Source organism: Acipenser ruthenus, chromosome 10 (assembly GCF_902713425.1).
Source record: "Acipenser ruthenus chromosome 10, fAciRut3.2 maternal haplotype, whole genome shotgun sequence".
Lineage (NCBI taxonomy): Eukaryota > Metazoa > Chordata > Actinopteri > Acipenseriformes > Acipenseridae > Acipenser > Acipenser ruthenus.
This window is the reverse complement of record NC_081198.1, coordinates 19,895,784-19,923,564: the sequence shown is the minus strand read 5'-3', so window position 1 is coordinate 19,923,564 and position 27,781 is coordinate 19,895,784. Positions and strand designations below refer to the sequence as shown.

The following is a 27,781-nucleotide window of genomic DNA, read 5'->3' as shown; positions in this document are numbered from 1 at the left end:
TCCCATCCCTTTCATTCACAAACACACATGGGTGTCAGTGTTTATGAGGTCATTAAGGGTAGTGCATAGAACTTAGAGAAATAAAATACAGTGGTCATGTCACACTTTACATTTCTGGTGTACGCGTTGTCCTATTTGCTGCTACACCAGCCCCGGTCTCACCTCTGTTCTCCAGTCTGGCTCGGCCCTGCAGCTGTCTTTCCAGGTCTTGAATCCTCTCCAGCGCTGAGCACAGCTGCTCGTCCAGTTCAATCACCTGCACCTCTGCCTTCTGTGCACGATTCTCTGCATTCCTGTTCAATAAGGGCACAGAGCAGGGTTCTCAGTCAACCTGCTTCATTCAAAAAGCGTACTGTAAACAGGTACATGCATTTCAGTTGCTGCACTGATGCTAGTGAAAAGACGTTCACTAAGTGACAACTTTCTTATGTGTGTTAATAAATCTGCAGCAACCATGTAACTGCAAACATCTCAAGTTCCATTACTGGGGTTGTGTACTAAAAATGACTGTTACCCTGCCATTGTTTTAACCTCTGACAAATATCACATATCACATAATCAAATACCACATATCACGTTACGTTTTGTTACAGGGGATGCTTTGTTTTAGTTAATGTACTTGTGGGACATCTTGCTTAGTAAAATATGTATTTCTTGTAAAGTATTGTGTTACTGATTCACTGATCTTGTGCCATTTCTGTAAGTTAATATGTTCAGCTAAATCCGTCTCTTAAGGTGCAGATGCATTTTGGGTGGGCAATCCGAAGCGAGAAGACACTCATGTACCATAAGAGACAGTGTCAACTGGACACATTTACTTATTATAAACCATGTTTTAATAAACCACAATCAAACAAGCGCACAGTACATAGTTAATGCTGTTATCCATCTTCATTCATTTGTGTCAGATGTACTGGAATGTTAAAATCAGCTTGGCTTTGTGATTTATAACAATGTGAATTTGATTTGTTTGGGGGGGATCTCTGGAGCAATGGAGCCGTGAAAAAGACTACAAATACCATCCCCACAGCATAGAAGTTACACAATGGAAAATTGAACTTTAAATGGGTTCTTCCTCAGTGGATTAGTTTTCTTTTGCACTCACTGAAGTTGCTGCTGTAAAACCTTCATCGTCTCCAGTGCTTCAAAGGCTTTATTGGTGTGCTCTGTCTGGGGCCTGGACACCAGCACATCCTCCTGTGAACACACCAGCAAACACTGCAGTACAGCCAGTACACACGGCAGTACCTAGCAAACACTCTAGTAAGCCAGTACACACGGCAGTACAGCTAGCAAACACTCTAGTAAGCCAGTACACACAGCAGTACAGCTAGCAAATGCTGCAGTACAGCCCAGCAAACACTGCAGTACCGCCCAGCAAACACTGCAGACGAACCTGGGCACTGACTCCTGGGTGCATGGCTGTGTACGGTCTCCTGGGTGCATGGCTGTGTACGGTCTCCTGGGTGCATGGCTGTGTACGGTCTCCTGGGTGCATGGCTGTGTACGGACTCCTGGGTGCATGGCTGTGTACGGACTCCTGGGTGCATGGCTGTGTACGGACTCCTGGGTGCATGGCTGTGTACGGACTCCTGGGTGCATGGCTGTGTACGGACTCCTGGGTGCATGGCTGTGTACGGACTCCTGGGTGCATGGCTGTGTACGGACTCCTGGGTGCATGGCTGTGTACGGTCTCCTGGGTGCATGGCTGTGTACGGACTCCTGGGTGCATGGCTGTGTACGGACTCCTGGGTGCATGGCTGTGTACGGACTCCTGGGTGCATGGCTGTGTACGGACTCCTGGGTGCATGGCTGTGTACGGACTCCTGGGTGCATGGCTGTGTACGGACTCCTGGGTGCATGGCTGTGTACGGACTCCTGGGTGCATGGCTGTATACTGACCCCCTTTGTAGTCCCGGTTTTGCCCTTGAGAGATCTCTGGTAGATGTTGGAGTCATGACCTATAAACTTCACAACAACATCTTCCTCCTCCTGGAAGAAATAGAAGGTTCATCAACACACAGGTGTCCTGCACCGACACCCATCTGACCCATCTTCATTAAAATTGACCAGTGGCTCTCAAACTCATTTGTGATTTGCCTTTTCATTAGTTTTCAATTGGGGTCCTGTGATACAGAAAGGATCGATGCTGTAAATCTCCCTCCCGATTAGAAAGGGCGCTGTGTAAGGGGGAAGGTACGCTGCCTCCTAGATCTACCACCTCGGTGGTAGGTGGAAACCGGAAGGTGACCATATTAGGAGGGGCACGTAGCTGCAAGTACTCAGGACGATTCCATTGCAGTCAGCTGCGGGACAGCCCTCTATTGGAGAAACCATGGCGACGCGTTGACTGCAGGGAGGAGTTTGCTGGGTACAAAGGGGAAGCAGCTACGTCAGTTCCTACTCTTGCGCTGAGAAACTGAGCCACCAGCCGGAGCGTTGTGTTTTTTGGATTACGTGTTGTTTGTTGTGTGTTTTCAGAGGCGGAGTAGGAGCGCGGGACTGCAGCCACGGAGCCAGTTCCAGATCACAGAGCACTACCTTCCCTTCACCAACATCAGCACACCCCGTGTGGATTACAGAGCACTCTAGGACACTCGGGATTTCATTGTGGACACTTTGTTTGTTTTTGTATTTTTGTTTGTCAGCCAGCTGTGTTCCCCCCAATACCCTCACAGGTAAAGGGGAGGTTTATTTTAATAAAAGCAGTCGTTTTTGTGGGAGAAATACTGTTTCAGGACTGCTATTTATTAACACACCACTCGCATCCGTCACAGGTACCTATTGAAAAACTGCACAAGGCTAAGGAGAGATCTTACGCCTCTCTTCTCAACAGATCTTTTTCAAACAGCTCAGCTGTCTTGTTTTCATTACATTTATCAACACTGATAAAGAAAATAAATACAATATTCTATTAAAATTGCACATTTGAGTCCAATGTAACAAATGGAAGTATACAACAGGTACGATTCCTGAAAAAAGGTCTACTTTAAGAAAAAGCTCATTCCAATCATTTCAATAAAAAACTGCAATTTTTCACTTGACCGCCTCTGATTTTGATCAACTTTTGCACATATTTCTGTCTTTGGAAGAAATGGTTACATTGTGAATTGTAGGCCTGAGTGACCTCCCATTCATGAGATACAGGTCATCAAAGCTTGACCTGATTTGGACACCCACCCTACCTTTACATGGTCAGAACTTGTAAAGTTGACCTTTGATCTCACCCAGGTAATTACAGCTCCTGGAGAAGCATCACTTAAAATAACACACATGCGCTGACAGAAGTACCACCAGTGTGGTACTTCTGGTGGTGTCTTCTGATCAGTAGACACCACCAGCCTGAGCCACCAGTGACTGTTATACTGAACAGTAACATATCCTTTCACTTGGTCAAATGGTAGGACATCCTCTTCGACTGTGATTGATTCTTCTCTTTGTTTTGTTGACTGGGAGAACTCTCGTACAAGGACTTTTGCTTTGGAAACTGGTTGAAAGAAGAGGAGATGCCGTGTGGCAGGCACAGTTCTTACCTTGAGGAATCGTTGCTCCAGAAAATCTTGCTCAACTTGCCATTGTGCTATCGTGAATACTTCAAGAGCAGGAATGCTGTCTTTTGCAAACCTGTACAATTGGTGCGGAGTCTGGCTCTGGTCATGGTATGGATGCTGCAAACTGTTTTGTCGCTATTCGTGGAATGGTTCCTCCTACACCATCACAGGGTCCTTTGCCATGAAATGTTGTAAAGTTCCACCCTGCTTCCACGCCAAAATCTTCCAAGTACTGGCAAATGTTGAGGTCATTTTTACAATTCTTATATTACCCTGCACACCTGTCAGAGATGTAACAGATTTTTCTCTGGCGCCTCCGAAATTTGTTCTCCAAGAACCTCAAAAGATGCTTTTGAAAGAGATAAACAGCGACTGTGTCATGAGTCATGCATTCTGATATTGCAACATATGAGATGTGCTGAGAATTCCCATCTTTGTCTCGCCAATAGCAAACAAAAGAATATATGGTTGCCTGAGAGTTGTTACAATGGTGTGATTGTGCTACATCTTGCATGACGAAAGTGAAGTTTGCTGAAAAATCACCAACAACTAGGAAATAGCATCCCTCAGCTGTTGATAATATGCAGTCTGCATCTTTGTGATCAAATCATGTTGAGGAAGATGTTGGAGATGGCTTGTGAAAGTCTCTATGAACTGATCAACAGGTTCATTGATTGTCTGAAGGGTGGATCTGTCAGTCGTAGTCCACTTCTGACACTTCACTGCGTCCACCAGGCTATCTAGAAAGAGCATTTGTAGATGAGTCCTGAAATCTTCAAGTAATGGACAATTTTCACACTTTCCTAAGTGGCAATCAACATTAGGTGGGGAACACATAAGATATCCCAGGTAGGAGACACTGCTGCTGTACCCTTGAGCAAGGTACTTTACCTAGATTGCTCCAGTAAAAACCCAACTGTATAAACAGGTAATTGTATGTAAAAATAATGTGATATCTTGTAAAAATTGTAAGTCGCCCTGGATAAGGGCATCTGCTAAGAAATCAATAATAATAATAATAATAATAATAATAATAAGCAATGCCGATAATGATTCAAAGGCACTTCTGTACTGGATTTCAGTTGTGGAAGCTTAGAACAAATGAACATCAGCTTTACATTCTGGTGTGTTGTGCAGATCGGCTATATTAATGAACAATAAATAATTTAAAAATTAATTTTGTAAGTATAATTTATATCAATTAGTAGATCGGATTTATTCGGCAGTATGCTGCTAGATAAGATGGTGTGAATATCGCTTAAGATCCGATATATTAGCCTAACAAAAATGCATAATTTAAAATGACTTTTGTATGTATAATTTACATTAACATGTAGATCAGATATATTTCGACAGTATTACGCTAGATAAGGGAATGTGAATATCGCTGTAATATATATTAGCAGCAAATAAATAATTTAAAATGAATTGTATGATTGTACATTTCTGATTGTGTATTTTTGTTTGTGTAACAAACGTTAAATAGCAAAATGTGTTACGTATTTACGTTATTTTGCATTTCTGTTTTTGTTTTGAGAAGCACTACAGTATGGACAGCAGGTATGCGAGCGATTGTCCAAAAGTTAAAGCATGAGTTTCAATCATGGAAAAAATTAAGCTTCATGCTGCGATTACTAACTAGGCCACGGTGCACATCAATCACATGATGTACTTGAAAAACGTTGCTTATACAGTATTATTATTTTATATTTGTTCTTTCATTTATTTTTACATACAGTACTTTGTATAATTAGGACAGAAAACAAACATGAGACTGGTTATCATAGTGCATGTATTTCAATTACAAGTTTGGGAAGAAACAATACATTAATTAATTAAAAACTAAAGAGTTAACGTCTTTGCTAAACCGTGGTAAATACCTGTAGTTCAATACCAACCAATATTTTGTGTTGTGAGAGAGATCATACAGTATATGTAGACTACTGTATGTCAGCATCATTTTAAAATGGTAAATCCCTGTAGTGCAACAACCAATAAGACATATAACGAGAAAGAGATACAGTATATTGAATTAAAGTGAATTATCACAATTTAAATTCATGTAGATATACACATATTTACGGTATCTCTCTTCCTCATTATACATGTCTGTTGTCTTGAATTACAGTTGTTCAATACCAGCCAAGAGACTTAAATAGTAGTAAGGTTACAGCTATACTAATATTAAAATGTATAAACTATGACTTGTCCTGCTAATAATATTATGGATGCAGCATGTCATATTACTGAAACATTTTAATTTCGATTAAAGATTGACAACATTTTGACATGTAAAATCATTTAATATGAAAATAAATCTCTGCGATCACACATAAACTACATCAAATTGACATCGATGTTATAGAAACATAAAAAGACAGAGGTTTAAAACAGTTCACCATAGAAACAGTCGTCGATCACACATTTTAAAGTTAATACGAAAAGACAGTGGCACGAACACGCACCAACATACACAGTCTAGTAAATAAAAGGGCCAGATAAAAATAAAAAGCCATGCAGTGAACCTCCCCTTTAATCAAACTGTAGCCCCGCCTTACTTTTGTCTACTTTTGCCTTACTGCGCTTGCGTGATCAACTTATTTCCCGGTCAACTTATTTCCTACGACATCAGGTTTAAGGACACACCTTAATTGAGTTATATTTGTGTTTTCTTGTTTTTCACTTTATAAAAGGGCACATTTCAGTATTGATCTGTATTTAATTTACCTGTGCTACACTTTAGTCACATGTTAATAGGCCAGATTGGTTAATTAATTAACATGAATCTGTTACAGCTGCACCAGTTCACTGCAGCTTCAATTTAACAGGTGAGTATACTCGATTACAACAAAATATTTTTGTTTAATTGTATTAGGTGTGTAATCGCTTCACTTAGAAGATTTACCTAACACTCTGCATTCAACTCTGTGCTGTGCCATAACCAAAAGCAGGCACAAAATGAAACTTGCAGGAAATGCAGATAAGGGTCTAGGCTACAATCTATCAAAAACTGACAAAAATCCAAGGTTACACGATTTGACCAGGGTGAGGTCAAAGGTCACAGAATCACACAACATTATCTTACACTTCACAGAACCTTTCATATGAGAAGATAGTGCTATTTAAGAGCTTTAAAACGACACCAAAACTACCTTTCTATGTCAATTATGGAGGAGGTTATGACCATGGAAAGGTTGGGTGAGGGGTCCAAAATGGGTCAACTTTGATGAGCTGTACCTCATGAACGGGATGTCACAGAGGCCTACAATTTACACTGTAACCACTTCTCCCAAAGGCAAACATGCATGGAAATTTTAAAATAAATTAAAGGAGGTCAAGGTTTTTGGTGATTGATTTCATATGGAATAACCCAAAAGTCTAGGACTGATAGCGGTCTATTCAATTATTCTAAACATGTGTGGGCCTAGCAGCTGCAAGTCACAGCAATGTGTAACAATAACCTTGCATAAGATTTGAAGTCACATAACCGGTTTGCACTTTGAATTAACAAATATAGATCCATGGGAAAGGTGCTTGAGCTCACTGCATGATTAGAAACAATTATGAACAAAAAGGAGTAGAATGTAGGAGTAGTGACTGAATAAAAAGCTAATGAGAGAACATACTGTGCTTTAGGTCCATGTAGATAGTTACTGCACCTGCAAGACCAGAACATCTAATGCTAGTGTGAACCAGGATTGTTTGCTAGCTCAATCGCTAATGATTCAAAGCAAGCAGAATGTTGAAGATAAGCAGATGTGAAGGTCAAGGAAGTGTTATGGACCTTAGTGCACAACAATGTGAACTATTGGATGAAACAAAGAAGTGGTTATGAAATATGAAGTGCTGAACAAAATAAAGGCAAGTTCCAACTGTTGTGTTAAAGCAGGAAGGATGTCTAAATATACTTTTTTTCTGTATTGCATGCTATTAAGTCTCATTTGACAAAATTGCTGTAGTACACAGTTAACAGCCAAAAATGCATTGTTAGATTTTGAATTTTCAATACCTTAGACAATTTTGAATGATTTCAGAGGTGGTCTTTGCATCAGTTCAATAGACCCCATTGTACGTCACAGTCTTAAAAGTACTGAGAATAATAGAGGGGTCTAAAGGTGAGTAAAGGAAAGCCAGGCACAGGTGTTTGAATTGGAAGGAAATGGAAAATGAATAAACTGTTTGCAGGGGGCTACCTACCTAGCATTATCTTTACTTAATCTGTATGTAAAATGTTTCTTAAAGCTGGTTTGCACTGCGTTCACCACAATGATGGTGCCTATATAGCTAAGAAATGCTAACACATAATTCCTTAAAAGAAACACATGTTATAGCAAACAAAACAAAAAAACATATCAGTCACTAGGGGAAGCAGCCAACTGTTTTTTGTCAGGAAAGCCAGTGAAGACATTTTTACCTTCCAGGTGACCAAGCAAGTGCAACACGATCTGAAAGCACGGCTTGCAAACAGATTACTGTAACCTAACGTCCAGATAGCACATTTTAAAATAAAGTATGTTTACATATATACATGTTCTTTCAGAACTGGACATTTGAGACCTATATCATGAATGCAAGTGCACAGCCTGCAGGAGTTACTTTGTAAGCTGCAATCACTTTAACATGGACAGTGTCACTGTTATGGAGTTACTGCTGCTGCTGCTATTGGTTCAAGATGTTTTGAATCCTTGTTTATTGTGTATGGTTGTTGGAATTGCTTGGTGGATGTGTCGGGCCATTCTTTCAAGAGACGTTACAACTTAAGATCCTGGCTGGATCATTTCTTCATTAAGCAGTGTATTGGCCAGCAGGGTGAGGGAGGGATGAGAAAACACTAATGAAATGAGGAATGTCACTCCGACCTGTCCTGGGACATCCAGCTGCCCCTCATCAGCATCCCCTGCCAGCGCTGTCCCATCAAGCTGCTCTGCCAGCGCCACGTCAAACTGCAAACACAAGGACAGGCTGCTGCTCAAACGCTTTCTCTTACAAATTAAACAGATCTGCTTTTACAACTAAAGAAGAAATGAGGAGAAAGGTTTCCAAGTATTATCTTACCTCTCATTAGCAAAGTAACCAAGGCTCTTAAAATCCATTTCCACAATGAAGACGACAGAACTAAACAAAATCAGCTCATCCCAACCTATAACCCAAACTGTGCGATCATGAAATGCAGGATGATAGAAATCAAAATTCGATATCAGAACCATGTGATGAGTACGTAAAAAAAATCTGTATTTTTAATTTAAGTGTTACCCTCTGCATTATTTACAGGAAACTGATAACTTTACCTTTGCTGTATCCCAACATGGGACACAGCAAAGGCAACGTGATGTGTTTCTTGTAAACTTTGCAGGGGGTTCTGTAACACTCTAGTAGTTATTAATGATTTTTGATGAAATGTAAGTAGCAAAAATGTTAGACACAATGTTTAGGCAATCAATCAGTAATCTGAATAAATCACTAACTCCAAGACAGAGTCTACTGTACTCAGAAGCAATTAAAATAATATTTAAATAAATTTGTTTTAGTTATTTTTACCATAAAATCCAGATGATTTAAACCATTTGCATTGTTTTTGCATTGTTTTTTGCTGTTTGTATTTAATGTACTATGCCCTGTATTTAATGTATTATATGCACTGTTCCTCACTATCTTGTAAAGCGCTTTGTGATGGTGGTCCGCTATGAAAGGTGCTATATAAAATAAATATTGATTGATTGATTTGTTGACATGTAAATGTGTTCATTTCTTAACTTGATATTAGTAACAACCAAAAAAAGGTAATACATTCAAAAAGTAATTTCATGTTATTCATTGTAATTGATGTTTTTTTTTTTTTTTTTTTTTAAAGTAATGTTTTTCAATGATAACCAAATGGCTTGTAAAGCCTTGCTCAGGCTCCCGGTGAGTGTAGGGTGTGTGCAGTGATACCTGAGGGGCTGGTGCCTCATAGAGAGACCCTTTCAGTACTGAGTGGAGGGTGTGTGCAGTGATACCTGAGGGGCTGGTGCCTCATAGAGAGGCCCTTTCAGTAGCGACTCTCTGCTCTCACTGCGAGGCTTCACTGTGGCTGGGGCTCTGTGCTCCTGAAAAAGACAGGCAGTCCAAATTAAAGGACTTAAAACACACCAACTATTTTGTTGTCATATGTAGTAGGAGACTGGCTCTTTCTATCTAGGACATACCCCAGATACACCCAGGTTCAAAGCTAATTAATCGTTAACACCACATTGACTTACTCAAAAACCTGTGTGCTGCACTCTTCCATCTCCCCAATGCTGTGATTTAAAACAGAGTTTGTCCAGGCTACTGACCTCCCACTTTAGTGCAGCTAGGAAAAGTACATTTCTTTAAACTACACTACAGAGATACTGCGAGATAAACTGCAGTTTATTTAGGAAGTATTAAGCTTAAATCTGAAACAGATATTTTTCAAAACGTTTCATTATAGTATCAAAGGCATTTTGTATCCAAAAAGGACATTTAACTTTTTCCCGCTTGCAATAAGCAGCACACTGGGTCAGACACTTTCCTGTTTGTGCATTTATATTCTGATCGGTCCCCAACACTGCCCTGCTGTGTAGTACTGACTGACGGTTCATTTGTGTTGCTTGTTGGTAACCAGGCTGAATTTAGGTACAAATTCACTTCTCTACAAGCAGGTCTGCCTGATTTCTAACAAGCTAGAATGGTTAATAATTTATTGCACACGTATTGATGACTTATTATTCAATAAGTCCTGCTTTCATTCTGCACATTTATCGATTTATAATTAACATGCGGCAGTACTGTTGGGAGAGTCTGTGCCTAAGAAATGCTTGTATGTTTTTTGCTCTGTTCTTGTGACTTATTTTTGCTTGCGTTTATATCATTTTTGTTCTGGTGTCATGCACACTACATTATATATTTACCAAAGAGGGTAGAGGTTTATTTGATTATTTACATAATTAAAAACAGTTTTTTTGTTTCAATTTGAATGTTTTTGTTAGTAGATGTCCAAAAAATCCACTGGGGATAGTTCACCTCACCACAAAACAGCGACCCCTACTGACTGCACAAGCAAATAGCTGAGGATGGGATCTACAGTCCTCAGGTAGGTACACAAGGTAAGAAGGGGACACTCAAAAATTAAGGAGAAAACAGTGCCAAATCCAGTAAAATAAATCTAATTAAGTTCAATGACGATTGTTTCGTTAGCCTTGTCATTGAACTTAAAGTGTTTGTAGCTAACAAAATAACTCCATAAGTCTTACAGGTTGTGTACTTCTATTCGCTACACAAGTCTCAGATGTGCAGTTTTGGAATATGTTATAACAAGCATGTATTTTTATTTTAAAACATTACACTTGGTTAAAGAAATGTCTGGTTGCAAGCCGAGCTTTCAGATAGTGTTGCACTTGGTCACCGCTTGGTCACCTGCAGGGTGAAATTGACCCCACCCCTTCACTGGCTTCTTTCCTGTCAATAACCAACCAGCTGCTTCTTATCAACTGACATGCTTCCAGCCAATAACGTGACTCAGAAGACACTGCTGAGGTGAAATGGCACAGGAAGTGCACACAGATAACCTGAGGATAAGGCATAGAAACTGTTTCCTTTAACCTAAAGTAGTACCAGAGATCATGTTTTAAACAGAAAACACAGTACGTGTTTGCTATAAAACAGCACATTTGAGACTAATGAAGCTAATAGAAGTGCAAAACAAGTATGAGTTATGACATGATTTTGTTAGCTACAATGGCTTTGCTTTAGCACGACTGAGTGTTTAATAGTTGTAGATGAAGGTGAAATGTAGATTCAGCACTCCACATGTATATAGAAATGACTGAGCTAACCCCTGCTCACCTGCCCCTCTGCTGGTAACTCCAGCACAGACTGGGTCTCCTGGCTGCCTGTGGGCAGCAGCACCACTGGACTGCCTTTCAACTCAGACAGGAGGATCTGGCATGTCTCTGTCCATTCCATGCATTCAGCCTGAAACAACGAGCCACACAAACAGAGGAATTCAATATCAAAGGAAAGAGAAGCCATGATGAGGCTGAATAAGTTGTCCAAAATAAGGACAGTTTTAAGCCTTTCCTTAGGAGCCCTTTAAATTTGATGGGGGAAAAAAAATAACATAATAATAATTCTAAAATGACATTCTCTCAGAAAAGCAGTAACATTTGTTGTCACCCGTTTCATGCATTCTAATAAAACACACCCATTTCAATGTGTGTGCTGGTAGAATTGTACATAAGAACATAATAAAGTATCCAAACGAGAGGAGGCCATTCAACCCATCTTGTTCGTTTTGGTTGTTAGTAGCTTATTGATCCCAGAATCTCATCAAGCAGCTTCTTGAAGGATCCCAGGGTGTCAAATTCAACATTACTGGGGAGCTGGTTCTGAATGTTAGGGGGTAGACTAGTACAGTTCCACATCGTTCACGTGTTCTGATTAATAGATTACATCAGTGAGCCTTCAGGGTTACTAAATACATAGATATTTACCACAGAAGCCATAAATCACATTAGAAACCAATCACATTTGAAATAGAAAATGCACAATGTGCTTATAATCCCATTTGCTATTTACACACAGGCATTTAATGCTGATGGTCTTTTGCTTTAAGATGCCTTTGCAAAGTTATAAAACAATATTTAGCAGGTACAATGTCTTTGACAGAACTACTACGTGGTATCCTGCTCTATTATAGAATGTTGTCTGTGGGATGTTTTCGCTTTTAAGTAATGGCTAAGTTTAAGTGTGTCTGTCTCTGTGTCAGTATTTGTATGCATTTATCAATGTCTGTGTGTATTTGTCTGTGTCTCTGTCTATTTGTATTTGCCTGCCTGTGTCTGTGTGTGTCTGTGTGTTAGTGTATGTGTCTCTGTGTCTATCTGCATGTGTCAGTGTCTGTGTCTGTGTGTGTGTCTGCGTGTGTGCGCCTGTGTGTGGTGTGTGTCTGCGTGTGTCTCGGTGTCAGTGTGTGTGTCTGGGTCTGTGTGTCAGTGTCTGTGTCTATGTCTGTGTGTGTGTGTGTGTGTGTGTGTGTGTGTCTGGGTCTGTATCTGAGTGTCAGTATGCGTTTGTGTCTCTGTGTCTATTTGGGCAGCAGTGTGGAGTAGTGGTTAGGGCTCTGGACTCTTGACCGGAGGGTTGTGGGTTCAATCACAGGTCAGGGACGCTGCTGCTGTACCCTTGAGCAAGGTACTTTACCTAGATTGCTCCAGTAAAAACCCAACTGTATAAGTGGGTAATTGTATGTAAAAATAATGTGATATCTTGTAACAATTGTAAGTCGCCCTGGATAAGGACGTCTGCTAAGAAATAAATAAAAATAATAATAATAATAATAATAATAATAATAATAATAATAATATCTGCATGTGTCAGTGTCTGTGTGTGCCTACGTGTGTCTCTGTGTTTGTCTGTGTGTGTGTGTGTGTGTGTGTGCGCGTGTGTCTGCGTGTGTCTGTGTCCGTGTGTGTCTGTGTGTGTCAGTGTCTGCGTGTGTGTGTGTCTCTGTGTCTGTCTGCTTGTGTATCTTTGTCTGTGTGTCTCTGTGTGTCTCTGTGTCTGTGTCAGTGTGTGTCTGCGTGTGTCTGTATCTGCGTGTGCGTGTGTGTTGTACCCTTATTTTCAGAAGTTCACGCAGTTCCGTTTCTGGATCCTCGTTGCACTTGTCTCTCTGCTGCTGAACCTCTTCCACAATAATCTTCCTGCAGGACCTGTGAGACACACAAACACACACACACACACACACTTCATGTTGATTTGATGTATCCATCTATGTATGTATGTATTCATTTAAACAGGGGACAGCTGTTGTTTCCTGACTTGAAGGTAACCAAGTAACTTCCTGGCACTAGTGCTGATACAATGAAAATTTTAGGATAATGACATGTTTATCATACAGTCCTCAGGGATGGACATCCCAGACCAGTCAAGGTTTTTATACTTGTGAGGGAAATGACTATACACTTGACATATCCTCTAGTTCTAGCTAGTATGTATGTATTGTGGTCTTTTGTTTTTTTAAGGTCCTGCGTTTTAATAAAAGAATGAATCATGATCTGATTTCTCACACAGTCTATCAGCAGCAGGCTGTGCTGTGAATAAGAGCCCTGGTGATGGTTTTTTTAAAATGTAAACTGTACGGTTTTTGAAATCCCAGTGAAAGTGAATGGCAGAAAGATTCCACTTGTCAGATACTGTAACTACAAAAAAACTGAATTAGCAGTTCAGCGTGTACATTAAATTCTCCAACACAGCATGCTTCATAACAGCCGCAGAAGATTATTTTAATAAAATAGTGTTGCATGGCATCTGACAATCAGAGGAAATGGATTTTGGGGTGTATTACCCCAACAGTTATCAATCAATTTATATATACACTATTTTGTAATCACGCAAGCAAGCACCCGAGTTTTGTAATGGGAGTCTGCTCATAGCTGTGTTTTTACCTGGTTAAGTATTTTGAAAACCTGTACAGTTTCTCAGTCAGAATCCTGGCCTCTTCTTCCAGCCGGAGCAAGGCCACAGCTTGCACACTCTCTTCCTCTGAAGAAGGTGGCATACCAGCCAAGCAAGAGGCACCGTGATTGGGGACCATGCAGAGGAGCAGGTCCACCATCCAACGAGTGAGGCAGGTGTGAATGGAGCTCACCTGCGTGGAACAAGAGCAGCTTTAAACACACCGGGATTCCAGACCATTACAAACACCACTCAATACCTTGGCATCTCTCAATATATAATTGTCTGACCTAGGAAGTGAAGTCGCAACAGATTTCCTAGAAGGCAAGGCAAGCAAGCGTTCTTTTAAATTGTGTCATTCCCAATGTCCTGTTTTAAAATAAAATTGTTTGCGACATCATGTATTTTATAAAACTGCACATTTAAGACCTATATAGAAAATGGAAGTGCATGACCGGTAAGGTTTGTGAAAGGATTATGTTAACTACAACCATTTCATCTTGCTATTTAGCTTGGCAGGAGAAATACTGAAGAACCTGAAGGTGGTTTCTCACCTCTTGTGTAAGCCGGCTGTTTTCACACTCCATTGATTTTGACATGGTGGAGAGGAACTGCTGAAGCATACAGAACACCTCTGCAGTGTCTAGTCTGTAAGTCACAAAGACAGGCTCTGAATCCGCTGATCAAAACAGCATATAATAAAACAGCATCCTTCATTGGGTACACCCTGGGGTAGTGTTGTACCCTGCTCTCTCTTGTTCATTTTGTGTCATAAGACTATTGCTCATGGCTCCCGCATAACCGGTATACAAAAAATAAAAGCTTTGTACGCTGGTGGATTCTAGCTGCTAAAACACTGTAGACATAAATCTAAAAGCATACGTCTTAGTTAAAATACATCTTTAAATGGTTTGGCTATGCGTATTTGTGCCGTGCCAAAAATTGATAATTCGATAAAGATGCCGGATTTGCACAGGGTACTCCCGGGAACCACGTTCAGCCTCATATGTGATTGCATAGAATTTGTTCCAAACTATAAACAAAATATTCTACTTAAAGTACACAGCAAAACAGACTTGCTTACTAATTCTAACGCCTAATAATGATGATTGGATTTGGTCTCGTCCTAGTGTAGGGCATGTTCTCCTGGTATACCAAGTGTCTACTCTGGATGTCCCAAAGCCATAGTTTACTTCAGCTTCATTGCAGATTAAAGTCAGTTCAACAATGCTGCACTTGTACCCTGATGGCTACTTTCAAGACGATAATGCACCCCTCCACTGTGCCAGAATTGTGAGCAAATGGTTTGAGGAGCATTACAGACATCTTCCATGGCCACCACAAACCCTGGATCACAATCCAGTTGACCATGCTTGGGATGAACTTGAACATGCATTCATCCTCATGATCCTCTGTCTAACACTCTGCACCAATTGCATGAAATATTAATGACAATGGATTTCCATGAGACACTTTTCCAGCACTTTGTGGAGTCTCTGCCATGTTGTGTCCACACTGTGATCAGAGGAAACGGTGGTCCAACATGATGTGAGGTCCATGTCCTAATAAAGTGGCCAGGCAGTGTATTTTGGTATATGCAAACAGTTTTAATAAGCAACATGTCCCACTAGTGCAGTGGTGGTCCAAATCCATTGCCTACTAATGCATAAACTAGCATAAGCTATTCCTCTACCCTCCAACAGGTCTTACTTGACGTGAGGCCTCTGGTCATTCCTGTCATTCTCCAGCTGGGTGGAGCCAATCAGCTGCACTGCCTCTTCCAACATGTTCAGCACATTGGAACACAGTACAGACAGCTTTAGCCAATCAGTCTGGGGCAGTCCTCCTAGCACCCCTGCAGTATTGTTCAGTTTGGTGGACCAGGCTTCCATCTCCCTCAATATATCCATGATGATCCTTCGAACGCCTGTGATAATAGGAAACAAGGTGTCAGGGTGCTGTGACACAGTGGAATGTGAATGGAACATCTATATCAAGAGCTTTTATCATTTTATACTTTCTGCGAGTGCTCCCTTACAGAATTACCAGAGTCAGTTTGCAGTTTCCATAGGCTTTTCCCATGGTTATACTGTGCTTTTGCCATATTTGGCTTATTTCACAGCACTTTGGGATCTAAAAATACATATTCTCACGGTTATACAACAAATGTTCTCACATACTGACTCATCTCTACAGGTGCAGTGTTAAAAGTAACACGTTACACCAAACATGTATTTTCATTTTAACACTTGAGGGTTATGCATTTATCTGATTCATAAAACCACCGTCTGGATAAATAGGAAGACGGCCCAGTTTTACCGCAAGTTTCCAACAACGAATGAACTTTTGTATTTAAAATGACCTTGCCCCATTCAAAATTCTTCACTCAACAACTTAATATTCTTAGAGAAGAGGTTCTGGCAAATACTGAGAAATTGTTGGAGAAAAAAAGTGCATTAATAAAACAAGGAAAATAAATTAAGGTTACAGTATCAGCGCTGTCTCGTTTGTAAAATGAAGCTTCTTGGATTGTCAAAAAAAAGAGGTGGCAGGAGAGAGGAGCCTGTACTTAATACACTTCCACCTGAAACAATTACTGGATTATGAGGACATGACACATCATCCAAATTCACGCAACATCGTTGCACATCCTTGGTCACTGGATAATAAGGTTTGTCTCCGATTCCCCCTGTAGCTCATGACAAAGATTTCAAATGGTTTGTCTAATTTTTGTCATCATCAGACACTCTGAATTCAAAAGGTACGGACCAGCAAACTTGCCTTGGAAGAGCATCTTCTTCTAATAAACCACCGGATTGCCCAAGCAATAGTAGCAAAGTGTGCCATTCTTGAAAACGAAAAAACGAATTGAACTCAATCAGGTGCTTTCTATACCCACATTACAGAAATAAATTACCTTCAATTTTCACGAATGTATCATTAACACAAAACACATCCACATTAAATTCATAATCGATAAACAAAAAACGACCATGGCAGAAATCAAGCAAGCCAAACGTAGAATAAAAATAAACTGAGAAGCCTCTATCATTACTGTCAGAGTATGTGGTGTTTTTTATGTCGGTAAGAGCCATTTACTTTCATCATGTACTTCACTAGGTTAAAGAAATCTCTGTTTGCAAGCCATGCCTTTCAGGAACATGTGTTTCTTTCAAAACTGCACACTTGAGACCTATATAGTGGATAGATGTGCATGGTGGTGAAAATGCATGGAACTTTGTTAGTTAAAATTACTTTAAGTTACATCTTGAGTGTGGCGCCCAAGGGCAGTCTTTACCGTTATCCCCAGTGGTCCTGGTCATCAGTTGCTGGTGCAGCTCCTCCAAACAGCTGCAGATCTTCACCATCTCCCCATGTCCTTTGGCTTTCTCCCCGCTGGGCCCTGGGTGCCTCCCGAACACCACCATCCCGATGTCAGTCCAGTCTTCCTGTAGCTCAGCAATGGTCTGCAGGGCCTCCTGGTTACACAGCAGTTCCCCCCCTCCATAGCACTCAGACTCCTCAGTCAACATCTGCCAACACAAGGCAAGAGCGAGCCAAGTTACAATAAACTGCTGACTTCATAGGAACTGTGCGGCAGCAAATTAGCACAGCTATTCCAAATACAGGAGTGCCATTATTCTTTTGTTTCTGAACAGATTTGCACACCAACATCGTGCTGTGATTCACAGAAATAAGCAGGAAAAACCTGGTTATTCCTGTTCTTGTTGAAGAATCAAAACATGGTGCACATTAGTATCTGAATATGGATTTGCTTCTCTTCTAATCTTACTTGTACTTCTATGTATGTCCTCTTGTTCTACTCTGTGTTAAATGGGTTACCTGTATCTATACCATTTACAGTTTTATATACTTCAGTTAAGTCCCCTCTGTCCCTTCTTTTTCCTAGGTTGAAGAGATGTACTATCCAGGCAGTGGGTTTCATACACTAGGTAGCTTCAAAACGTCATTTTTACTTTCTCTTGTTCTGATATCCAATATGCAGACCCCCCCGGCATTTCAAATTGAAGTTTCAGGAACACTAAAGGCACGCTATCTTCTGTGAACAATTTCAAACATCATAATAGGGGAATTAAAGAGTAAAACAAAACTGTTCAAGACTTGCTGTAAAATGTTTTATCACCTCCATGGTCCCTAAGTCAAAACGCTAACATAGTTTAAATGAAAGTGTATAATTTAGGTTATTTTTTCCCCTTTGTCTGCTTGACAGTTTCATGCAGACAGGCCCCTTATAAAAGTTTCCCCCAGGAATTTTGCAGTTTCCCCTTATGCTTTTCCCACTTTATGCTTTACCAAACTTTATTGCATTGCTTTGCTTTTACTATGGGAAACTTTTATAAGGGGGACTTCTTGGATCAAGAAAACGTACTACAGGTACTGCAGATACAATCAAGTGAATAAACATGAAGTCCTCACCTGTTCCCACTCTCTGAACTCCTTACACAAAGTGAGCTCTGAACCCCGCCGAAACCCGTGCTCCTGAGTGGGGCTGAAAGAGACAGCAGAGCTCATTCATTACAGGTTCTTGAATACCCGACACTGGCCCACGGCCAGGTTCATTGCCAAACCAGGCTAATTTTCGTGTTGTTATTGCTTTTATATATCAATGCAGACGTTAAAGAGCCAGAATCATAATGAAACCTTGCAAGTGTACATACATTCTTTTTTTTATCATGAACAATTTTACCTTAACTGAAAACGTGCTGCATTTTGGTATTGGTCGTATCAGAGAGACCGGCCTACTGGAACGATCCTTTCTTAGATTTACAGAAAAAGGACCGGAAATAAAAATATTAAATCAGGGAGAAAACTTTGTGGGATCAAGATGTACCTGACACCTTGACAGTGGAGGCGAAGGACGCTTGGGTATTTTCTTACAATAATGAATGACTACATTTTGTTAACTTCTTTGCATTGCATAACACACATGTGCAAATTAAGTTGTATTAGTTAGTTTCAACAAGCAGAGGGGTGTTGAATGCCACCATAGTTTCGAGGGAAAAACAGGTGAGACCACAGGATTCTGGGATTGTGGCAAAAATGTACCCTTATAAAAGTTTACCACCATAGATTTGCTGGTATTTTTTGCAATTTTCCCACAGTTTTAGTATCCACTTACTATAGTTTAACATTATTTGACATAAAGGTAAACAAGGCCACCATGCTTCAGCAGTTACACAAAGCAGTTAATACTTCTGAAACAGCACTGAAAGCTATTTCAGATGAAAGGGTAACACAGGAAAGGAATTATTGGAACTTCTATACAGGCAATGCTGGCTATTTGATTGTGCTTCACAGTGCTACTCACAGGATGTCCTCCAGGATGTGCTTCTTCCATTTTGAGACACCGGCTGCGACCAGCTTGATCTTCTCCCGGCCTGAGTCCTCTCTCTTCTTCATGTCCTGGTCAAATTTCCCCAGCTGCTCCCTCCAGGGGTCAGTGATCTGCAGGATCCTGTTCATATCGGCTGTGTCCTGCAGAGCAATCACAGGGTCAAGCTGGACAGGGGGGCTGCTAGTCATTATCAGCAGGGTTCCAGGTTCACCATTTTGATGCCAGTATCTTTTCTCATCCTAAATATTTGATCTAGCTTTTTAAATGTCCTTGCTATGTTAAATATATTATACACACAACTCACCAACCCAGAGTGCCATCTTTGTATTCTGCTCTCAATAAACCCTAAATCTTTGGAAGGTGGTAAAAAAATAAAAACAAATGCTTAACTCACCTAAAACAGGAATGCAACAAATAGAAAACACAGTAAAGTGATGTATTTTGAGCAAGTGAAGTCCCTTGTTTCTTTGGAGACAAAACGTACTGCTCCTGAGAAGGAGGACATCACAGCCTGGGAAACCAAGAACGATGTACAAGCAAAGAATGCTATTTTTATTTATCATTTGCTTTTATGAAATAAAGCTAATGAAAAAAAAAATCCTTGTTTAATATAGATGGAAATAGTAGCATGCTTATTTTTTGTGAGTTTAAGTTCCAGTTTTAAAAGATAAAAGTAGGCTTTTTAAAATGATTATTTACTGATTTGCGATGTATTTAACTGCAACTTATTTTTAAGTAAAATCTCAAATCTTTTATTTTTTTATTTTTTTATTTTTTTAATTGATGTAGTAGTGTTCAACAGGGACACTGGTTTTGCTGGTATGTTGTTGCTGCTCAAAAGGAGCCACAGAATTAGCCGTGTTTGAGCCTTCACTTTGCAGAAACACACTGATGACCTGAATAAAGTAATGTGTATACTTGAATTCTGTAATCAGCTTTATGAAACATGTCCCTGTATATTTATAAGGTGTGTATGCTAGTCAAATATGATAGGATAATTTTATTGGGTGATTTTAACCTTCATGTTGACATTGATTCTGATTCTAACTCCTTGGAATTTTTGAGGCTACTGGATTCCTTAGATTATATCCTGCATGTCAAAGGTCCTACGCATAATCATGGCCATACTTTAGATCTGGTAATTTCTCGTGGTTTAGCTGTTAAGAACCTCATAACCCTAGATCTTACTATTTCTGAACATCTTGCCATTATTTTTGAGGTGAATCTGCCAGTATCTACAGACCACATAATTAATTCTTCAGCTGAGTCCTCATCAGTAGATGAGCTGGTTAATGCCTACAACACCACCTTGACTGGTATCTTAGATACTGTAGCTCCAATCAAAACTCGGAGAGTGTCTTTTAAAAAAAGCTCACTGTGGTTCAATGATAAACTCGTAAGATGAAATATGAGGGTTCTAAAACTAGAACGGATATGGCGGGAATCTAAACTGCACGTTCATTACATCACATGGAAGGACCACCTGGTTAAATATAGGAAGGCTCTGGCATTGGCTAGATCAGGGGTATTCAAATACAATTTGAGAAGGTCCAGTCACACAAATTTCCTAAGTGGGAAAGGTCCGGAAGGATATCGTCATTTATCGGCGCTCTCGTACAGCATAGTAACAAACTTACCACTGTCCATATTATGATTTGGGATACATGGTTTTATATCAAATGTTTTCAGGACTACTATTAAATACATTAAATGAGACCATCAGATACATTTTAATGAATTACAAACAACTTCTTTATTTTGACTGTGAAAATGTGCATTGTACAGGTTGTACTGTAGTAGTAAGTAGGCTGTTACTATTTGTCACGCTGCTTCAAAGAAATTTAAGAAATGAGTACAACAAAAAGTATTTAAAAAACTAATAGTTTCTCTTTTTACAAAAATATAATAAAGTGCAGATTTGTGACAACATTGCTGAAGAACAAAAGTGGTTGCATAGTAATCTGTATGCAAAAAAGTCACTGTGAGCCTTTGTACATGAGCCTTGCATTTCTCTTAATTGAATAAATAATAATAATAAAAACTAAAGTGCACATTTTATGGAGAACAAAGGAGAGTCCAATAGAGAAGAAAATCTGAGTGCACAGACTGTGTCCCATGCATGCACAAGTCACTCTGGGCCTTGCATCAATGACTAATGAGAGAAATGACACTTTTTCTCCTGCCAATACTTTGAACTTTGGCAAAAATGGTGCGAGTGCAAAAGACACTGGTACAGGTGTTCATTGGTGAGCCTGGTGCGGTATTTGGTTTGAATAATGGTTCATTGTGGAGAAGGCTGACTCACAGCAGTACGTGGAGCCAAACATGGTCAGGATGTGTAGTGCCATTTTGTTTAGAACAGGGAAACCAGCTGCAGGCACCATCTTTCCCCAGAAAGTGACAGGGTCACAATCACCAACTTGCTCTTTCAAAGCCACATTTTCTTGCAGTTCGATCAACTCCATTTGTAGTGATGCAACATTTACCCATCTAAAGGTCTGTTTTGCTTCCTCTGAAAACTCTGTGACATTTGTGACCAAGAAGGGGTTCTGTATGAACAGCAGCAGTTGTCTTCCAAGAGCGAAATCATCAAAGCGAGCCTTGAAGTTATTCATCAGCTTCTGTATGAAATCAGCATGGTGGGGAACATCTTTCTCTCCCTTGGTTTGCTCAAAAAATTTGGGGATGTGGACAAGTTCTCCCTGGAGATCAGTCTTGAAAATCTCCAATTTCCTCTGGAAAGCCCGGACTGCTGTTATCAAATCACACACTGTGTTGTTCTGTCCCTGCAGCTTAACATTGAGCTCATTAAGATGTGATGTAATGTCTGCCAAAAATGCAGCTGTTTGCAGAGTTTTTGGAAGATGTGGAGAAAATGCAAACTGAGTTGCCCTTTCACTCTTTTGCTCTGATAGGAAAGATTTGATCTCCTCCCGAATGGCCCAAAAGCGCTCCAAAACTCTGCCTTTGCTGAGCCATCTCACAATGTTGTGCAGTAGTAAGTCATCATAGCTGGCATTGACCTCTGTCAGAAAGCCTCTTAGCAGACAGTGCTGTAAGGGTGATGATGCTCTCAAAAAGTTTATCAGTTTCATCATTGTTGTCATGACCTCAGCATACTCTTCTCCCAGACTGGCACACAGGACAGATTGGTGGATGATGCAGTGGCAAGATGTCAGGTCAGGATGGTCCTCTTTTAAATGTGCAACCAGTCCCTTCCCTCTTCCTATCATGGCTGGAGCTCCACCTGTGGTGATGGAGACCACCGACTTCAGATCTATCCCCCTTTTTGTCAGCATCCCTTTGATGGCCTAATGGATGTCCACTCCTTGCGTGCGTGCTTCAAGAGTTGTTAAACCCAACAGGTCCTCACAGAATTCCTTCTTTGTTTTGTCATAAAATCTCACAAATACCAGAAGCTGGGCATTATCGGTGATATCTGTTGATTCATCCACAGCTAAAGAAATGCATGGTGCATTCTGAATGGCCTCATCAAGTTGTGAAATCACATCTTCAGCTAATATTTCAGTTCTTCTCATTGCTGTGGAATCTGACAGTGGGATCTGTTTTATCTTTTCCTTCAGCTCATCTTTTTGTTTACCATCAAGCAAGGTCTCAGCAACTTCACTCATGCATTCTTTAACCATCTCTGCGTCAGTAAATGGCTTTTTGCGTTTTCCCAAAACCCAAGCTATTCTCAGTGAGCACTCCATTGCACATTCTTGGGCTGTCAGGGAATGGACAAGAACTTTGGTGGACCTCTCACATTGGGCTTTGAGCCGATTTATTTTTCTCGTTCTCACCTCTGTGTTTTGGGGATACGTTTGCTCGAAATGACCGTGTTTCGTGTCATAGTGGCGCTTCACATTGGCACTTTTCACGAGCGCTACGGACTCTGAGCATATCAGGCACGTTGGTTTTGAACTTTTTGCAGGGAGAATGAATGCATACTTATCTGTCCAGTCGTCTTTGAATATGCAAATTTCGCTATCAACTTTTCTTTTCTTTGAACAAGCCATCCTCACATTCACACTGTCTATAGATGGATGTATTTCCGTGTGTCTGCCTGCTGCTTGCACCCAGTCCCAACACCGTCTTTCACTGTCGAAGATATTTGCTTATATTCATGCGATTGGATAAGACGCGGCTCTCTTCACTAGACTAATTTGCATAAATGCACGCGACTGGATAGGACGCAGCCGCAGGCTGGTGTTGCTTCACCGCTGCTAGAGACAGAGAGAGGCTGCGCTGCACTTGGGAAACGGCGCCCGGTCGATCACGTTTGAAAGCTGTCTGAAATTAATTTATTGACTTCGATATCGTTAAGTTCAGTGCTGTTCGGTCCGTATTGACTCTTTGCTGGGTCCGGACACGGACCGCGGTCCGCCATTTGAGTATGACTGGGCTAGATCATCATATTATTCTAATTTAATTGAAACAAATAAAAAATAATCCTAGATTTCTTTTTGCTACCCTAGATAAATTAATTAATCCTCCCCCTAATATTCCTACCCTTGACATTGGCTCCTCTCACAGCTGCAATGACTTCTTACATTTCTTTAAAAAAAAAAAAAATACTAGGACATCAGAACTGAGATTCCACAGACACCTTCTATTAAGGACTAAAGCACAATTTTACCAACTACACCTATTAAGGCTACTATGGGGGCTTTTTCTTTGATTTCTTGCAGGAACTGACAGAGCTAGTTCAACATATGAGAGCTACAACATGCTCTCTTGATCCTATTCCTACAAAACTATTAAAAGATGTTCTTGGTGTTAATAATACCCACATTTTAAAAATTATAAATGGTTCACTTTCCTCCGGTATAGTTCCCTCAGCACTTAGCTGTGGTAAATCCTATGCTTAAAGACAATTTGGACCCTAAAGTCCTCAATAACTATAGGCAAATATCCAACCAACCATTCTTAGAAAAGGTTCTAGAGAGTTGTTGACGGCACTTGTCAGAGTTGTGAGCAATCTGCTGATAAGCTCCGACTCGATCTATCATTGAGGCTCATATTAGGGAAGTTACTAAAGTATCTTTTTTCCATTTGAGAAATATAGCCAAACTTAGACCAATTATTTCCGTATCTGATGCCGAGAGACTAATACATGCCTGCCTTTCACCTAGAATTGATTATTGTAATGAACTTAAATAGTGTATTGTTTTGGTGGTGGTTGGCAGGGATGGGGTTAATTTCTGTCCCTGCCAAAAGCATGTGAGAATATGGCTGCTCCTAATTGAATGCTTAAGTCCTAATTGGGTGCAACCACATCACATAAAAGGAGAGCCCAGAGCTCCATTTGGGGAGAGGAGTTTGGTGAGTGTATACTGTGTTTCTGCACATTTTGTTTTTGTAAAGTTCAGTGATGGCTCTAAACGTTTTTTTTCTATTTAAATAGCAAAGGCGAATGCCCAGCCTGTGTTTTTGTGTTGTTTAAACCTTTGTTTTGGCCCGTTTTGTTTAAAGTTTTTGTCTCGCCGCTATCCTGTCACACACTTTTTTTGTTTTTAGGTGTCCCAAAATGTGTGGTATTCCACTTGCATCTTGTTCAGAATACCGCTGTTAGAATTCTGACTAAAACCAGGAAAATGCCCTGCCTTTGTTTGTCAGGGAAGCTGGAACCGTAACAGTTTTCAAGCACTTTTATAAAATGGCTTTCTTATCTCAGTGGGTTTTAATGTAACTTTAAAATTGTTGGTTTTGCATTGTGTATATTTTTATTTAAATGGTCTGACTGTGGCAGTTGTATACATGCTTGTGGCAATGTGCCCCGCCCCTGTGTGCATATTATGTGTTGTGTGTTGCGTGCGTGTGTTAATGTTGGTGTATAGTCATTGGTACACGGGATATAAATGGGTCTGTGTTTCACGTGTGATTTAAAATGTAGATTTATATTTAGGCACGAGGAGGGCACAAATCACTTCACGTGCTGGTTAAATGTAATATGTGAGCACGGGGTTGCACAGAATTAATTCACGTGCTGGGATTCAAGTGAATAATTAATTAGTAATTGAATCCCAGCACAACAGTATATATAGATGCACTTTTCATTCAGTCGGGGTTGGGTGTTCGGTGAGTGGAGAACGGGAGAGATAGACGGAGAAAAGGAAATATACGTAAATAATAAGTGTTTTCACTCACCGTGTTTGTTTGTCTATTTATTTTGGCGCAAGTGCCGTGTCCTGTTTTGTGTTCCAACCTTTTATTTTCTGTTCTGTTTATTAAATGCTGAGCGAAAGCATTCGCTCAGCTTCACCAAACCACACATCTCTGTCTGTTTATTTCCTGCTTCTGGTCTGACGCCACCCACTCCGGCCGTCTTTGTGACACGTGGTGTCCTGCGTGGGATCTACAGCGCCGCCAGGACTCAGGCCAGAGCAGGAACCGCATTTTTGGATTTAAAAAAAAAAAAGATGGCAGAAGACGCCATCAAAGTGCGGGACTGGATCCTGGAGAATGCTGGGCGGGAGGCCCAGTCTATACCAGTAGCCGTCCGGTTCCTGCATTTTATGGACAGAGAACGATGGGAGGCATATGCAAGGGAACACCCCCTAAGCACCTGGGAGGAAGGTGTGGAGTTGGTCCTCAGCTACCTGGAGGCAGTTATAAGTGGAACAGCAGCCCAGGTAGCAGGTCCACCAGCATAGGAAGAATGCCTGCTGTCCCCGTCGCCACCAGCAGAGGAAGAATGCCTGCTGGTTTTGCCACAGCCCAAGTGGGAGGAGCCCGAGCGTCCTACGCCTGAGCGGGAGGAGCCCGAGCGTCCTACGCCTGAGCGGGAGGAGCCCGAGCGTCCTACGCCTGAGCGGGGGGAGCCCGAGCGTCCTACGCCTGGGCGGGAGGAGCCCGAACGTTCTACGCCTGAGCGGGAGGAGCCCGAGCGTCCTACGCCTGAGCGGGAGGAGCCCGAGCGTCCTACGCCTGAGCGGGAGGAGCCCGAACGTCCTACGCCTGAGCGGGAGGAGCCCGAGCGTCCTACGCCTGAGCGGGGGGAGCCCGAGCGTCCTACGCCTGGGCGGGGGGAGCCCGAGTGTCCACAGCCCGAGCGGGGGGAGCCCGAGCGTCCACAGCCCAAGAGGGGGGAGTCGGTGCGTCCACAGCCCAAAAGGGAGGACTCGGTGCGTCCACAGCCCAAAAGGGAGGAGTCGGTGCGTCCACAGCCCGAAGACAGGGAAGTCGGGGCTTCCACAGCCCTAGAACCCAAGCTGCCAGCAGAGGGAGAATACCTGCTGGTTCCACCTCCACCAGCAGAGGAACAAGGCCTGCTGTCCCAGTGTCCACCAGCAGAGGAAGCATGCCTGTTTGTTCACCTGCTGCTGCCGTCCCAAGAGCCAGAAGGGGAGGAGTTACAGGCTCAACTCCCTGAAATTTTCTGGGGGGGAGAAGGGCAGGATGCTGGTGTTCCCCAGCAGCCTCTATTTATGCTGCTGAAGGGAGCACGGCGCACACCAGCCCAGCCGCCACAGCCTCCCTCTGAGTGGCCAGCATCAGCCCCATGGCCTCTGCCTCCACCGCCAGGAGCAGAGCAGCAGGAGCTGCCTCTGCCTCCGCCACCACCACCGCTTCCTCCACTAGGAGCAGAGGAGCAGGAGCTGCCTCTCCCTCCACCACCGCCAGGAGCAGAGGAGCAGGAGCTGCCTCTGCCTCCACCACCACCAGGAGCAGAGGAGCAGGAGCTGCCTCTGCCTCCGCCACTGCTAGAAGCAGAACAGCAGGAGCTGTCTCTGCTTCCCGTACCTCCACCACAGGGAGTACGGTGGCCGGAGCCCCAGAAAGGGCAGCTGTCGGCCACGAAGAAGGGGGAGGAGGTCTGGAGACCACCAACCCCAGCAGCAGTTTCGCTGCCGGAGATCGCGGGGGAGGTCCGGAGACCTGCTCCCACTGCAGCAGTTTCGCTGCCGGAGTTCGGGGGAGAGGTCAGGAGACCAGCATCCCCCGCAGCAATTTCGCTGCAGGCGTGGACCAGCAGGCTGTCAGCCGTGCCACTACCGGCAGGGGTGCAGACAGCATGGCCAGCCATGGGCCCACTGAAGCCTCCCTTCCCAGCCCGAGACTTTGTCCTGGACTGCTGGATTTTTAAGGGGGGAGGTGGCCGTTGAGGCCATGTGTGCTTTGCACAGGGGGGGGGTATATGTGGCAATGTGCCCCGCCCCTGTGTGCATATTATGTGTTGTGTGCTGCATGCGTGTGTTAATGTTGGTGTATAGTCATTGGTACACGGGATATAAATGGGTCTGTGTTTCACGTGTGATTTAAAATGTAGATTTATATTTAGGCACGAGGAGGGCACAAATCACTTCACGTGCTGGTTAAATGTAATATGTGAGCACGGGGTTGCACAGAATTAATTCACGTGCTGGGATTCAAGTGAATAATTAATTAGTAATTGAATCCCAGCACAACAGTA

General features: G+C 41.9%; 1 protein-coding gene across 6 annotated transcripts in view; it reads right to left on the bottom strand.

Annotated features, from left to right (window-relative positions):
* axdnd1 (axonemal dynein light chain domain containing 1) overlaps positions 1-27,781 on the bottom strand; it is a 57,222-nt gene that overhangs the window by 2,505 nt on the left and 26,936 nt on the right. For 2 of the 6 annotated variants that reach the window (XM_034017588.3, XM_059031942.1), the window contains exons 14-26: positions 19,339-19,505; positions 18,447-18,519; positions 17,308-17,542; positions 15,720-15,936; positions 14,564-14,657; positions 14,000-14,202; positions 13,168-13,264; positions 11,397-11,525; positions 9,548-9,637; positions 8,411-8,494; positions 1,903-1,992; positions 1,106-1,197; positions 163-293 (exon numbers count right to left, since the gene is read on the bottom strand). In XM_034017588.3, coding sequence (XP_033873479.3) covers positions 163-293; positions 1,106-1,197; positions 1,903-1,992; positions 8,411-8,494; positions 9,548-9,637; positions 11,397-11,525; positions 13,168-13,264; positions 14,000-14,202; positions 14,564-14,657; positions 15,720-15,936; positions 17,308-17,542; positions 18,447-18,519; positions 19,339-19,505 — 1,702 coding nt within the window. The remainder of the gene's footprint in view (positions 1-162; positions 294-1,105; positions 1,198-1,902; positions 1,993-8,410; positions 8,495-9,547; positions 9,638-11,396; positions 11,526-13,167; positions 13,265-13,999; positions 14,203-14,563; positions 14,658-15,719; positions 15,937-17,307; positions 17,543-18,446; positions 18,520-19,338; positions 19,506-27,781) is intronic. The other 4 variants (XR_009329678.1, XM_059031944.1, XM_059031943.1 and 1 more) reach the window with 4 other exon arrangements.